The 15,355-nt window shown below is 32.9% G+C and overlaps 1 protein-coding gene across 1 annotated transcript in view; it reads right to left on the reverse strand.

Moving 5' to 3' along the window:
- LOC145255751 (phosphatidylinositol transfer protein alpha isoform-like) overlaps positions 1 to 15,355 on the reverse strand; it is a 164,331-nt gene that overhangs the window by 53,266 nt on the left and 95,710 nt on the right. The window contains exon 4 of the mRNA XM_080114397.1: positions 6,070 to 6,169. Within this exon, the coding sequence (XP_079970523.1) occupies positions 6,070 to 6,169 (100 nt within the window). The remainder of the gene's footprint in view (positions 1 to 6,069; positions 6,170 to 15,355) is intronic.

The following is a 15,355-nucleotide window of genomic DNA, read 5'->3' on the forward strand; positions in this document are numbered from 1 at the left end:
AAATGGTGCCCCTTTATGAAGAACCCTATGTAACAATTTTTCATATTATATTCATATGCATTATTTGTTGACTTTATTTTGAGGAAATTGCAGAAAAATAGCTTGGCAATGGCAAATAGTTATAGCTGGCAGCAAATATGTTAAATAGAAAAAGGGTTTTTAATATGAAGTTTTACACAAAAAAAAAAAAAAAAAAAAAAAAATTATAGGCGTATAGATTATAATTATCATAATTCAATACAAACTTACATAAAATTAGAAATTCAATAAGAGTACGCTTTATTTACAAACAGTACCAATATTCATTTTGTTTTTTTTTTACAGAGGCGTCGCCACTTATCAAGGCCGATAGGCCACTCAAGGATAAGGGTTAAAGAGTGTAGAGTAGTCAAAAGGACAATATAGTAACCGATAGTAATGAAAGTTTGGTAAATTTGTTAACTTCTTTTCTCATCTGTAGTTTTAATAAGCGATTGGAATGATTCCAATATTTTTCACCGATGTTGATACAAATTATGAATAATGTTCTAAAGTCCACATTCCGGTTCTTTTAAAATTATTCAATATTTAGTTATAGAGTTGTTTTATGTTTTCGGATTACCATAAAAACTCGTGAAATGTGCGTGTTTCACAAAAGTGATAATAATACACATGTGTAAATTACACATGCAGATCTTCTAAACTACTTTTTTTGTTTGTTTGTTTTCCTCTCAAGATTTATTGTTTTTAATAGGTACGTGCACAAATGAATGCTGATGCTCAAAATGTATAAACATTTTGACCCCTCCCTTTACTTAAAAATTCACCAAAAATCAGGAAATTAACCAATTTTAATGAAATTTTCAGTATTTATCAAATAATGATCACGGAATGTATTGAACCCATTATTTTTATTTAAATCTGAGTAGAAATGTATTATTTTGTTTAAACAAAAAACACTTACTAAAATTATGGTTTTTAGTAGTAAAAAAAAAAAAAAAGAAAGAATGAATATATTTTGGCATTTCTATGAAAATAAAGCATCGTAAATTATGATAATTTAAAAAAAAAAAGTTCTTTAATTTTTACAGGAACATTACGAAAAATCCCTAAAGTCCGTATTAATGAATTTGATATAACTTGAAAAAAAATTAATTTCTCAAACTACCGATATTACCATTGAATTAAGCATTGTTTATTTAATATCTTCACACAAGAAAAAGTATAATTGCAAAAAACATTTCTACTTTTTTTTATGTAAGATTTTAATATTTTCCTTGCTTGCATGAATGTGAAACTTTCGGTATAACAATTTTATATAATCTTGAACAATAATTAAAATAAAATTTAATTTAAAAACAGGAATATAGAAAGAATAATTAAATTTAAAAATTTGTATAAATGTTACAAACGTTCAGGATAGAAATGTACGATGCACTAGGTGTATCAGAATTTTTTGGGAATTTTTGACACCCCTAACAAAAAACTGCGAATAAAATATAAAAAACTCGTAATCTCTCTTTTTAAAGTGGTTTGTTTATTTTCTTTATGGAATATACTTCCAAAATAGTGCTGCTATATTTAAATCTTTTTTAAAATATTTCTATTAAAAAAATAATCTTTTTAATGTCATTTTAAAGTAAATTTATACCATAGAAAAAGAAAAAGTTATCAAAAGAATGCATGGTTAATATATTTCAAAGTCTGAACCTCTCATCAATTGCTTTCATTGCTTCTGCTGTTTAGGTAACCGTGCCTTCATGTAAAAATAAAAATGTAGCTGCTCCAAAGTCAAGTTTATATCTACACTGAAGTGAAATTGCTAAAAACTAGAAATTAAAGAAATTTTTAGACAATACAAAGAATTAGGAACAAAATGAATCTAAAAATAACTACCATAAAGAGTTTAACCTATCTGAGAATGAGAAGCAAAAATATTAGAAGATAGGGTTCAAAATAGACTTGATAGGGTTCAAAATAGACTTCGTGGCCTGGTGGGAGATGTCCTTTTCTCTTCGCTGCAACCTCTATCTCACAGAAGAGATGTTGCGAGTTTGTCTCTGCTTTATCGTTATTTTCATGGAAAGTGTTCGACTGAGCTTCAATCTATGGTCCCCCCTCGCCAAACTTTCACAAGAAACACTAGACTAGCTGAAAACATTATCAATAATTTTCCCCACTCTTTATCTGTGCCTAAACCTAAACATAGATCCCATGATCAAAGCTTCTTTCTTAGAACTGCACGCCTGTGGAATTGTCTTCCGTTTTCCTGCTTTCTAGCTGTCTATAATACGGTTGTCTTCAAGTCCAACGTGAACAAGTTTCTGATGAGCCGTTCCACTTAAGTTAACAAATTTACCGAACTTCCATTACTATTGATTACTATATTGTCCTTTTGACTACTCTACACTCTTTAACCCTTATCCTTGAGTGGCCTATCGGCCTTGATAAGTGGTGACGCCTATGTAAAAAAAAAAAAAAAAAAAAAGATCAGTTAAACTTTAGTGACTGAGGGGCTGAAGATGTTATTTGATATAAACAATAAATACTAATAGTATTATTAAGTTTGGTTTTGTTTTACACCATATCCACCCTTTACAGCTTATTTAATCATGAACTTGGTTATTTTGGTAAAATCTTTATATTTCAAGATTGTTAGGTCTTTAAATATATATTCAAGGTGTTTAGTTTTGGCTGTTTTGTAAAAAGAAAATTGTTTTTGTTTTAGACTTTGCAGAATATGCTTGAGATTTGCAAAGATAAAGGGGAAAAATGACAGCCAGATTTGATAACACCAGAATAGCATTGTTAAACTGGAGAGACCAATAAGTGTGGGTAGAGCTGTGAAGGTTTTGAATAAATAATCTGCTTAAATCTATTAGATTCAAGTATTTTGAAAAGAACATAAAAATATTTGCTGATAAAAGGATGGTAGAAATTGACAAATTATGGAAACCAGAAAAGTATATATAAAATAGATGTTAACCATTTTAATATTCTGAACACTTTTCTACACTCATAAAATATTAGGTATGGGCAAAAATAAACAAATAATGATAGGGGACCTAGTTTTAAAAGCTGATTTATCAATTTTTTTGTAGGTTTCCAAATAATTTTTGATTGTATTTGAAAGATTAAGGATTAAACTATTTCCCAAAGAAAAAAAAATATTCGTACACATGAAAAAAAAAAAAAAAAAAAGTTATGAAAAATGTTTTCACGGCGAGCTAAAACAATTCAGCCAAATTTTGAAGTTAAATAAATTCATTGTAAAAATCCTTTTAGAGATAAATATTAGTTTTCTATGTCTATTTCAAAGATAATTAATAAAGTAAAATTCTAAGATATTGAATTAAATAAAAAACACCTTGTTTGCACAATAGCTGAATTAGACCCAAAACCTGAGTGTTTTTGCTGTTCACAAAACCACAACAAAGCATACTTTTGGAAATACGGAATATATGGAGCCCTAAAATCTGAGAGTCAAAAAGCTGTCTGAGAATGATGCCGTGTAATTGAAAGGAAGGAGGAGTTCTACCCCCCACTGCCAGACGGGCATCCGTACATTTCTATTGTAAATGCTTGTATAAATTTTACCATTTTTTAATTTAATTATTTTTCTATGTTCCTGTTTTTAAATTAATTTTTTTTTTTTTAAATTGGCCAATATTATATGAAAATTATGTTACACAGAAAAACATTCTTGCAAGCAAGGAAATTATTAAAATCTTGCATATAAAAATTATGCGAAATCTAATTTAAAAAAGAAAAAAAAAAGTAGAAATATTTTTGCTATAATTTTTTTGTGAAAATATTAAATAAACAATGCTTAATTCAATGGTGATATTGGTAGTTCGGGAAATTCATTTTTCTTCGGTTTTTATCAAATTCATTAATACAGACTTTAGGGGCTTTTTTTGTAATGTTCCTGTAAAAATTATTTTATTTTTATTGTTACAAATTATGATGTTTTATTTATATATAAAAAAAGCAAAAATAAATTGTGTTTTTTTATTTACTACTGAAAACCATAACTTTAGTAAAGGTATTTTTTGTGTAAACAAAATACATTTCCACTAAGATTTAAATAAAAGTAATTAGTTCATTATATTCTGCGATCATTATTTGATAAATACTGAAAATTTTATTAAAATTGGTTAATTTCCTGATTTTTTGGTGAATTTTTAAGTAAAGGGAAGGGTCAAAATGTTTATACATTTTGAGGGTCAGCATTCATTTTGTTCGTACCTATAAAATATCTTTATGATCAAAATTGCATAAATATCAAAACTGAAAAGCATCTGACCCGACGTGATAATGGTTTCCTTTCTAACTGAATTTAATTTCATAAAAATCAATGAAATAGATTTCAGCATTTTCTCAAAAATGAATTATACTGAATGGGGTACAAGATAGAGGACTTTTATTTGATAAAAATAGTTAAAAATTATTTCTTTAAGTTCTGCAGCATATGTAACTTTTATGTAAATCTGCATTTTGTCGCATTTGGTTAAGTTTTATTAAAAAACTGATTTCATAACAAAAAAAATTGTCAGGTTTATATATTTTAATTGTTTTTACTAGATTTTTTAACATTTTAGTCTTCTCATCTTCAATCACTTTATGTATAGTCCCAAGAAATGGAGTAAAGACATTAAAATCGTAATTACTACTTTAAATCTTTTTTTTTTTTTTTAATCTCAAAATTAAGCCTGTACTTGATAATAAAAATTTAAAGGCTAGGGGAATCATTGCTCAGGTCTGCACCAGTGTTTTTTGGTTGTTTCAATCTTGACAACAAAGCATATAAAAGCACAAATTAATCACAGCACATAATCAAATTCCAACGTTAAGACTGGTTTTTACAGATACTAACATTGTTATTCAGTACAGTACATTCATTTTGGTCCCTGTGCGCCAGTGGCTTCTCTAACAACTGTAGCTTTTTTATCTTTTTTATTTTTAATGGGTAGGATGGGTGGGGGTGAAACATACTTCCACCAGACAACGCCAGTACACTGGTCCTGCTAGTTAAAAATAAAATTGACAAAAAGTTTTCAAATTTTCGAAGAGTAAAATATTCATCTTCAGGAAATAGGACATTTTTTTCCCCCCCTTTTTAAACAGATGCCAAACAGCTGTAATTGGACATATACATCATTCGATTTAACTCCAAACATCTCAAGTCATGCCAGGGATTACCACCACCCATAGCATATGAGGGGGGAAAAAAAAAAAAAAAAAAAAAAAAAAAAAACAGAACTATCAAATTTCCTGAAGATGAATATTTAAACTTTTGAAAATTTGAAAGAAAAGAAAAAAAAAAAAAAAAAATTCAATTTTATTTTTAATAAATAGCAATATTTATTAAAAACAATTTCACACTCATCTGGTCTTTCTAACTGTTAAATCTTATCTTTTCTATATTTTAGACTTGTTGAATGACTTCAAATATATTATTTCTTAGGAAAGAAATGATTTTCTTCTAGGTTACGAAGATATTCATTTACTAATTAATGACAAACTAGTATTCTCATCTTGGAAATGAAAATTAGTTTTAGCTGCCCATATGCAAAATATGTAACCCGATCATTCTTGTGAAAGATTGCTGGGCACCAATGTGGAAGTATAGTCGACCTTCATCTAACTCAACTGATTGTGTGTTTATTTCTGCTTTTCATGTACAAAGTGATTGCAGCATGTTGCAGTCATACTTTTTATAGTCAAATAATAAAGTTCAAAAGTTTTTGTTTCTTTCTTTTCACGGTTATGGAATGAAGTTATTCATTTTCTGTTAAGCTAAACAGGTGTTTGCTTTTTGACTATTTTAGAAGAAAAATATTTCAGGTTTTAATAAAATGGAGTAACTAAGTTGCGATTTTAATGAAAAAATATCTTTATCGAGAATGAAATGTTACCAGCATGCAAATATTAATCTTTTGTAATACAACACGCACACAAGAAAACTATATATTAGACACATAAGGAAAGAAAAGGACAAAGGATGGGGAAAAGATGAGGGTGACAGGATATAAGATTAAAAAGGAAGAGAGATGAAAAAAGAAATAAAAATTTAAAAAACAATCTTACTGTGATTATCGTTCGGCAATAAGGGTAAGCATTCCAAGCTTCTTCATGAATCTCAAGCGCTTCTTTAGGGGCCAAGTATCTGATATATTTGGGAACTTTACTTAAAGAAATAAAAAATATACATCAAATTTAAAAAAATTAAAAATATCTTCCATCAAACAATTTGCATCTTTTTAATTAGTATTAGCTGTACTTATATGGCGATGCCTGGAATATAATAAAATCACTTTAGTTTTGAATTTTTATTTGTTTATATAAACACTGTCTATTTTTAAATCCCATATACGAGTTATCTCCCTTACTAATATTTAGTTTTAGGCGATTATTGAAAAATGTTTCATATTAACAATCGTATAAGGCTGGATTAAGTAATTAAAAAAAAAAAAATGAGTTAGTTTATTTCCCCCCTGTTCAATGCAATTGTATATGAAAGCGTCCATGCACATGCCTGTGCAAGCATGGGCCACGGTAGCACAAAATTTTTTAAAAATATTGAAATTCAGAATTATTTAAATTGTTTCTTTGATAGGATGATATGCATGTCTACAAATCTTTTAAACAAAATGTTAAAGCTAAAATAAAAAATGTTCAAGATAACTTCATTTTTGTTCAAAAAATGTTTTACTTTTGGACTTGTATAGACATTGGATGGAAATTAAAAGTTGGCTTTTATTTGGTTTGTGACATCAACTTCTTTTTGCTCATTTAATGCTGAAGCATTAGTTGCAATATGGTAGTTGAATGCCATGTTTCAGTGAAACGTTTTGGTTTTTATATCCTTCAGAAATTAAAACATTTTTTATCTAGGTCAACCTTGCTAAATATCTCCCTTAAGTTATTTCTGATAGTGTCTCATTTGAGCTTGTTCAAAGTTTACATAACCCATCAGCATATGCTGTACAGTTTCCTGGCAGGTCATGAAAAATGGTGTTCTCCTTTCAGTAAATATGGGTGGGTGGCATAAGCGTGTCATAGGTGGAGTCTACTTCATATTACCTCTTCTCTAATTGACATTTTTATATCTTCTATTCTAATGATTGGTGTCACTTTGTATAATTTATTTTCTATACACGAGTTCCATTGTTCCTAACACTTTTTTTTGGAGATATCATTCAAACAGTAGTGTGTGAATATATGGTTAAGTGTCAGTTTTAGTCATTTAGATTGGTTTGGTTTGGTTTTACGGCATATCAACTTTTTTTTTTTTTTTTTTTGGTTATTTAATGCCGAGTTCCAGTTTTTTTGTCTTTTTTTTTTGGAATAGATATTTTAATTTAATCAGGGAGTCAAATCAGACTTTTTGTATCATTAGGTGATGTGCTTCCTTCCTTTTTTGGGGGTGGGGTGTAAAGTTGGATTGAATTAAAGTTATATTCTTTTATATAGATTTACTTTTTTCAGAAATGTTATTTTGTTGGAGTTTATTTTTTTAAATAGTTCCTTCATATTGTTGACATGGTAATAATTTTGCTGGATATACGCGAGATCGCCACAATTCAAAAGAAAGTGTTTTACTGTAAAAGGTTCTTGGCATGCAAAACATTCTGGAGGGTCTTCTTTTTTTAGCAGGAAGGAGTGGGTTATGTGCGTATGTCCTATGCGAATACGGGACAAAATCACTTCCTCTCTACGTGATCTTCTGGCATCTGGTAATCGTTCTTCTATTGTGGGTTTGATCTTGAAAAGTTTATTATTTGGACAGTTATTCCATCTTTCTTGCCATTTCTTCATAATGAGATTATTTGTTGTTTGTAGTCAGAATGTGGAATTTTTATATTGCTTTTAGGGAGTTTTAAAGCATTTTTGGCAGCTATGTCAGCTTTTTCATTGTCCTGAATTCCAAAATGACTGGGGATCCAGCAGAATTTGATACTTTTGTTTTGTGAAAGAGTGTGTATTTTTTGTAGCAGTTTGATGAGTAGTGGGTTATTTAAATTTTTATTCTTTAAGGATTCGAGTACCGATAGGGAGTCTGAAAAAATTATAAAATTGTTGTGGGTAAGGTCAGTGATGAGATCTAGTGCCATACCTAAGGCTGTGGCTTCGGCACTAAAAATTGAGGCATGGTCTGGTAGTCGCTTCTGTAAGGTAATGTTAGTGGATACGACTCCGCATCCGGTTTTGTTGCTGTCTTTGGACCCATCTGCGTATATGTGCTGATGGTTTGGGTGTTTTTCCTGAATGATAAGGAGTTTTTCTTGATAGGTTAGTGGATGGCTTTGATTTTTTGGGAGGTTATTTAATTCAAGGATGATTTTAGGTTGTTTTAGTAGCCAGGGTGGAAGGCTTAGTTGGTTGACATTATGGATATTGGTGATTGTGATATCTGCATCTTCTACTAGTGGTTTTGTACGGAGCCCAAAAGGTTTTATAGCTTTTACTTTTTGGTCATATAGATTTTGGTAATTTGGATTGAAGGTACAGTTAGAGGTTGGATTTGTTGGTTGTGATTTTTCTCTATCATAGAGCGAGTAATCTAGTGAGTTTGCAATGCAGTCGTAAGCAGGATTGTCTGGGCAAGAGAGAATTTTGGTCAAGTATTGCAAGGCTAGTTTGTCGCGTCGAATTGATAATGGGGGTTCATTGGCTCCTGCATAGAGACTATCGATGGGGAAATTCGGAAGGCTCCCAGCGCAAGCCTGAGGCCCTGATGTTGAACGGTGTCCAATATCTTTATATACGACTTTCTGGTGGCACCGTAAATGAAGCTACCATAGTCTAGTTTCGATCACACTAGTGACCTATATAACTTTAATAGGGTTTGTCTGTCCGCTCCCCAATCTATGTGGGCAATGACCCGCATTAGCTGTAGGGTTTTATTACATTTATTTTTAAGATGTTTTATATGAGGGATGAATGTAAGTTTTTTGTCTAGTATTAACCCTAAGAATTTATGTTCATTTACAACAGGAATCGGAATATCATTTAGTTTTAAAAGAGGATCTGGGTGCAGTTTTCTTAGTTGACAAAAGTGCATAAATTTTGTTTTGTTAATGGAAAATTTGAAGCCATTCTTAGTTGTCCATTTTTTTATTTTGTCAATGCATTGTTGAAGTTGACGCTCAATTATATGGATATGTCTTGAGCTATATGCAATTAAAAAATCATCAACATATAGAGAGCAATCCACGCCTTGGTTTATGCATCCAACAATACTGTTAATTTTTAGGCTGAATAGTGTTACCGACAAAATACTTCCCTGTGGAACTCCAGTTTCCTGTTCCTTGATGTCCGATAGGCACGTTCCTACACGGACATTGAATAGTCTATTATTAATGAAGTTGTTGATGAAGATGGGTAGTTTTCCTTTCACTCCAGCTTCTTTAAGATCTTTCATGATGCCATACCTCCATGTGGTATCGTACGCCTTTTCAAGATCAAAGAAAATAGCAGTCATATGCTTCTTTTGTATAAATGAATTTCTGATGAAAGTTTCTAAACGAATTAAATGGTCTGTTGTGCTACGATGTTTTCGGAAGCCACACTGAAAATTAGTTATTTTATTTGTTTCCAGAAACCAAATTAATCTGGTGTTGACCATTCTCTCCATGATCTTACACACGCAGCTTGTTAGAGCTATGGGGCGATAATTGGAGGGGTCAGATGCATACTTTCCTGGTTTTGGTATAGGAATGACTGTGGCTTGTTTCCATATGGCTGGAAGATTGCCATTGAGCCAGATGTCATAAATAGAAAGTAAATACTTTAATGGTTCATCTGGTAGTTGTTTTAGAAATTCATACGTTATCTCATCAGGTCCCTCAGCCATGTTGTTGGCTTTTTTTAATGAATCCTTTAGTTCATGGATGGTAAAAGGTTTGTTGTATTCTTCCTCGTTATTACTTTTAAAGTTCAGTTTGTTTTTTTCTGATTCCTGTTTAATGATCTGGAATTTTTTATCGTAATTTTTAGTAGATGAATTATTTGCAATAGTATCTACAAGCAGGTTTGCCATGTCCTCTTTTTTTGTTATTTTACTATTGTTTACACAGAGGTGGTTGACAGGGGGACTGGTGTTTTTTCCTGATATTTTCTGAATCATATTCCATACAGTTTTGTCTTTGGTGGTGTTGTTGATTTTAGACACAAAATTCTTTCACGATTCCCTTTTGGCTTCGTTTATTGTTCGGCGTGCTTTAGCCCTGCATATTTTAAAGTTGTTTAAATTCCGAGTAGTTGGTTGGATTGTTGAATTTTCTTAATACAGCACATCGTAGCCTGATAGCCTTTTTACAGTCATTATTAAACCAGGGACGATTATACTTGGTTGATGATTTTGTTTTAGGAATACATTCTTCTGCTATTGAGATAATGGTATATGTAAAGTGAGTGATTGGGTCTTTCTCACATTTTTCAGGTAGGAGTTTGTGTTTGCATAGTAATCTGAATTTATTCCAGTTAGCTTTTTTAAGGTTCCAGCGAGGAATTTTTGAGATTATTTCAGGACCAAAATGTTCTGAAGTTATCTATATGCACTGTCCAATTGTCTATATTATTTCAGGACCAAAATGTTCTAAAGGTATCTATATGCACTGTCCAATTGTAATCTATAAAGATACTAGGATCACTTATAGAGAGGTCAATTGCTGAGGACGAATTTGTAGCGGAGTGAATAAAGGTTGGTTTTTTGTTGTTGTATATGCATAGATTGTTGTTGTTGATAATATTTTCTATAGTGATTCCTTTTCTATCCGTGTTTGAGCATCCCCAACTAACATTATGACTATTAAAATCGCCTAATAATAAGAAGGGGCGAGGGAGTTGGTTGATGAGTTTTTCTATTTCAGTTTCATCTATGGGGTCGTTTGGAGGCAGATAAATGGAGCAAATTGTGTCCGTTCTATGTAGGGTGGCTGTGACAGCAATTGCCTGTAAGTTAGTTTGTAGATTTATTTGGCTTTGTGCCGTGTTTTTGTTAATGAGAATGGATGTTCCTCCTGAAGGTCTATTTGGGTTATTTGTTGTATAGTAAAACTTTGGAGATCGATATTTTCAGATGGTTTTAAAAAGGATTCTTGTAGGCATATTATTGTGGGACATAGATCGGATATCAATAGAAGTAATTCATTCCGGTTGGCTTTTATACCTCTGCAATGCCATTGGATTATTTTGTTGGCCATAGTTTAGATTTTATGTATTTGATTTCCCTTTTGTCTTGGGAATAGGGGTGTTTTCTTTTTTATGGGGGTTTAGAAGTTTTGTCTTCTATTTCCATTGTTTCCAAGGAGGTTTTAAATTTATTTTGGTCTGTAGTTCTTGTATTTGAATCATTGGACTGTTTCATGTGCGTTTGAGCATTTGTGAGCTTTTTATCATTGGTAGATTCGGTTTCTGTTTCCATAGCTTCTGGTTCTTTGTGTTCAATTGGTTTGTTAGCTTTTATGCTTGATTTATCTCTGGTTTTAGATGTTGAGCGAGATCGTGGTTTGGTTTTTGTGGGGCTGGTTTTCTTTGAGGAATTTTTCCCATTTATTGTTCTTGTCTGTTCGGATGTTTTTGGAGAATCTTTATCATTTTTTCCCTCTTGATTGCTTGTGTTTGGTTTCTTTTTTTTCCAGGGTGTTTTCGGTTTCACTTTTTCCTAGAATTTGGAATCTATTTTGAATGTCTACTGTTTGGTTTTCTTCTTTTCTGGTTCCTTTGCAAAGGGTACTAGGAGAGTGTTCTTTTGATTTTGGGATGTTTTCAGTTTGTGTGGGTTTTTTGTTAGGGGATTGTGTTTGGTTTTTTGGATCTGGTGAGATTTTACTCTCAATTGTTTGGTAGTTATTTCCAAGTACAGCTGGAGTTGACGGCATTTGCCGTAAGGTGGCCCTCAATGTCTCAACTAGTTCACAAAGTGATTTTATGAGGGTAGAGATTTCCTTTAGTTCAGTTTTTTCTATTGTTTTTAATTGATTTTTGGTTGTACCTGCGTATGATCTAGTTGGTTCTGTTGTGGTGGCTGTTTCAATAATTTTCCTGGCTTCAGTAAAACTTACGTTTTTAGTATATTTGAGTTCATTTATTTTTTTTTTTCTTTGATCCAGTTTTGGCAAAGCGATGAGTATGCTGGATGGTTCTCTCAGTTTGGGCATTTTATATTTCCTTGGCATTCTGTTTCCTGGTGTTCGTTACTGCTACACTTTGGACATACTGCTTTCCTGGTGCAGTATTCTTTGAAGTGGCCAAATTTTTGGCAGTTTAGGCAGCGAAGTGGTCTGGGGATATATGTTTCTACTTTAATGTTAATATATCCAATCTTGAGTTCAGTTGGTGGAGTAGGAGTATTGAAAGTTAATATGTATGTGTTGGTGTTAATTGTTTGTTCGTTTCTTTTTATTGTAATTCTTTTTGTATCTATAACTTTTTGATTTTTTAGGTTTGTTTTTATTTCATCTAGAGAGCAGGTGTTTAGTTCTGGATATCTGATGACTCCCTTTGAGGTGTTGAGGGTTTTGTGAGGGTAGGCATTGATGTTTATATCATGGAACTTTGTCCATGTTAAAATTTCTTCGGCACTACTTTTAGTAGATACTTGTATGAGTAAAGTTCCATTTTTTAATTCTTTAATTTGTTTTGTGTTCAGATTTTTGTTGATAATTCTTTCGATTTTGAATGGGGACATTTTTGTTATTTGTGTGTTATCTTGCGATTCCAAGATTATATACTCCGGAAAGTTTGTGTTTTCATCTTCATCGATTTCTGGATGGGGCCTTTTAATTTTTTTGGAAGCCATAGAATACTTTTTGTTTTTTTCATCATCCTTGCTCCCCACCCTCCTCGGAGCCCTAAATTGGGAGATGATGATACAATGATGATATATTCAAACAGTGAGTGTAGCTGCTTATGACGATTTTTTTCATTTCCTTGGACCCAGCAAGGTGTAGAAAGGGTTAGTTGTCAATAGTATCAGTTTTCACCATCTGATTGGCCCTTGCCATTGCCTTCTAATGGTAGTATGTGTGTGTTTTTTTTTAATTTTTTATATGAGTATAATGTGTTTGTGTTTCTCTTTATGGGGTTTTACTATTTGTAAGAGTATCTTGTGTAGTTTCCGACGTGGCGACGAAGCGTTTCACTGAAGAACCACGGCAACACACAGCAAACCAACAATGACAGCCACGGCGCGAAGGTAATTAACAAAGCTCAGCTGACTGCACGAATAGAAACGGAACCCAACGGTCACTAACGGAACCCAACGGTCACTGTACTGATCGCCACGAACGTCAGAACCCGACTGCCTCGCACCTCCAATGGACCGATTTTTATTCCTCAAGATGGCCTAGCTAATTTGCGATCCTGCGAGATTTCGTCTCTAATAAAAGCAGGCAGGCGCCATCTTGAAACTCTTTCTTCCACTGCCCCGACCACAGGATCAGCCACCACCCCACACGCCAGGCACACACGGACCCTCTTGCGCCGAGGGCTACGGTTAGTCTCACACTATTATTAGGGACTGTCATGACTAGCCGGTTGGTCGGGTCGAGCCTGCCCGACCGCCCGTCTAGCCGAAGTAAGGGCCAAAGTGGAGTGTTGCTAAATCACGGCCATTTGGTTCCAAGGTCGTGAGTTGCTCAGCCACCAGGATCCCGTTCTAAGGCATTACGGGTCGCCACCTACGGCCAACAGATGGCCCCATTGAGGGACTTTTAATCTCTGCAGGGGGGCAGTCGGTGTATTCTGATACTCCACCAACAGGGTCTGGGAGTGGGGGGGGGGAGATAGAAAAGAGGAGGGAGGGGGCTGTTGTTTTTGTTTTTGGTTTTGCAGAACAAAATTAAGTTTTACAAAAAAGATCAGAAAACAAAAAACATCAATGTAGGTGCATTTCGTCTCAGGAAGCCAAAAGACAGCCTGATCTGGTAGCACCAGAGTCATTTAGAACTGCTATAAAGCTTCACTGCTCACCTCATTTTTCAAACAATTATTACAGTTTATAGATCACCTTCTCGGCTATATTGTGAAAAAAAAAAAAAAAAAAAAAAAAAAGTTATGAATTTTCTGGTGTTCAAAATTGTAAAAATATGTAAGGTGAGTGATACTTTTTATGGCTGCTTTCCATAGTATCCACATCACTTCAGCAACTACTGTTGCTAATAATTCACTGCTGCCGTGGAAAGAGAAGTAACAAATGAAATAGAATGTAAGGGAGATCATAAGGGGGATTTTATTGAAAGCAGACGAGTGGCGTACATTGTTATTACATATGTGTATAATGTAATGTTTATGGGGGCAAAAAAATAAGACTGAAATTAAACAAAGAACACGTAAATTTATTGGAAGCCATGAAAAATCATGGATTACAATAGAAAAATGCAAGCATGAAAAGTAATATGGTTAAGTTTAAACATGGAAAAGTAAAGGACTAGTTAAAACTGGAAAAGAAAAGGACAAGATATTGTAAAAAAAATAAAAAATTTATAACAAGATATTGCAGCATTAAGAGTTTTTTAAAATGCAATTTATAACATTATATAATCAATTCTTAATGCTGCAATATTTTAAGTTATAAATTTATACTTTTTACTAGAATATCTTGTCCTTTTCTTTTCCAGTTTTAACAACTGGTCTTTTATTTTTCCATGTTTAAGCTTAACCATATTAGTAATTGTCTGTATTTTTGAGATGAGGTGTTTTCATTGATTGAGATTGTCGGACTTCCTTCCTCATCTTGGTTGTTATCATCACAATGTTTCGGCCGTTTTGCCCTCCGGCCTTCATCAGGTGTTTTGTATCGAACTGGGGAACCGTTTGCTAGGAGTCTCGAACCCAACCCTTTATTATTATTACGGGGGTACCATGTTCCATGTTCGGACACCAGCTAGGCTCTGGGACATAGTTGCTGATTCTCTGTTTTGAATGTTACTTTTTACTGAACTCAGCACCTTTGGGTAACTGTAAACTTTGATACGTCTAGGACCACTCGGCCATATGTCACTAGGACAATTCTTAGTTGGTTTTTGTTAATGTTAAACCTATGTTGTTATTCAAGGTTTTCTCTATCAGGTGTCCAAATTGCATTCAGCTCTATGCTTGCTTTGCTCAGTAGGTTGTTATGTCCGAGCATGTGAGCTGTTTCTTTAAGTTTTCTCACTTTCCAGTGTTTATTATTTTTACTTCATCCCATAGGGGGCGATGGTCCCCCTCTCCATCCAGACATGGTTGGCTATACCCGATTTTTCCGTCTCCCCTTTAGTTACCGCTTTTCGGTGTTCTTCCACCCTTACTTTAAGGGGGCGGCATGTTTCATCCTTGTAAACCTTTCTGCAACTACATGGGATGGAGTATATGCAGTTTTTGGTCA

The sequence above is a fragment of the Euprymna scolopes genome, chromosome 31, assembly GCF_053919585.1.
Source record: "Euprymna scolopes isolate OS-2025 chromosome 31, ASM5391958v1, whole genome shotgun sequence".
NCBI lineage: Eukaryota > Metazoa > Mollusca > Cephalopoda > Sepiida > Sepiolidae > Euprymna > Euprymna scolopes.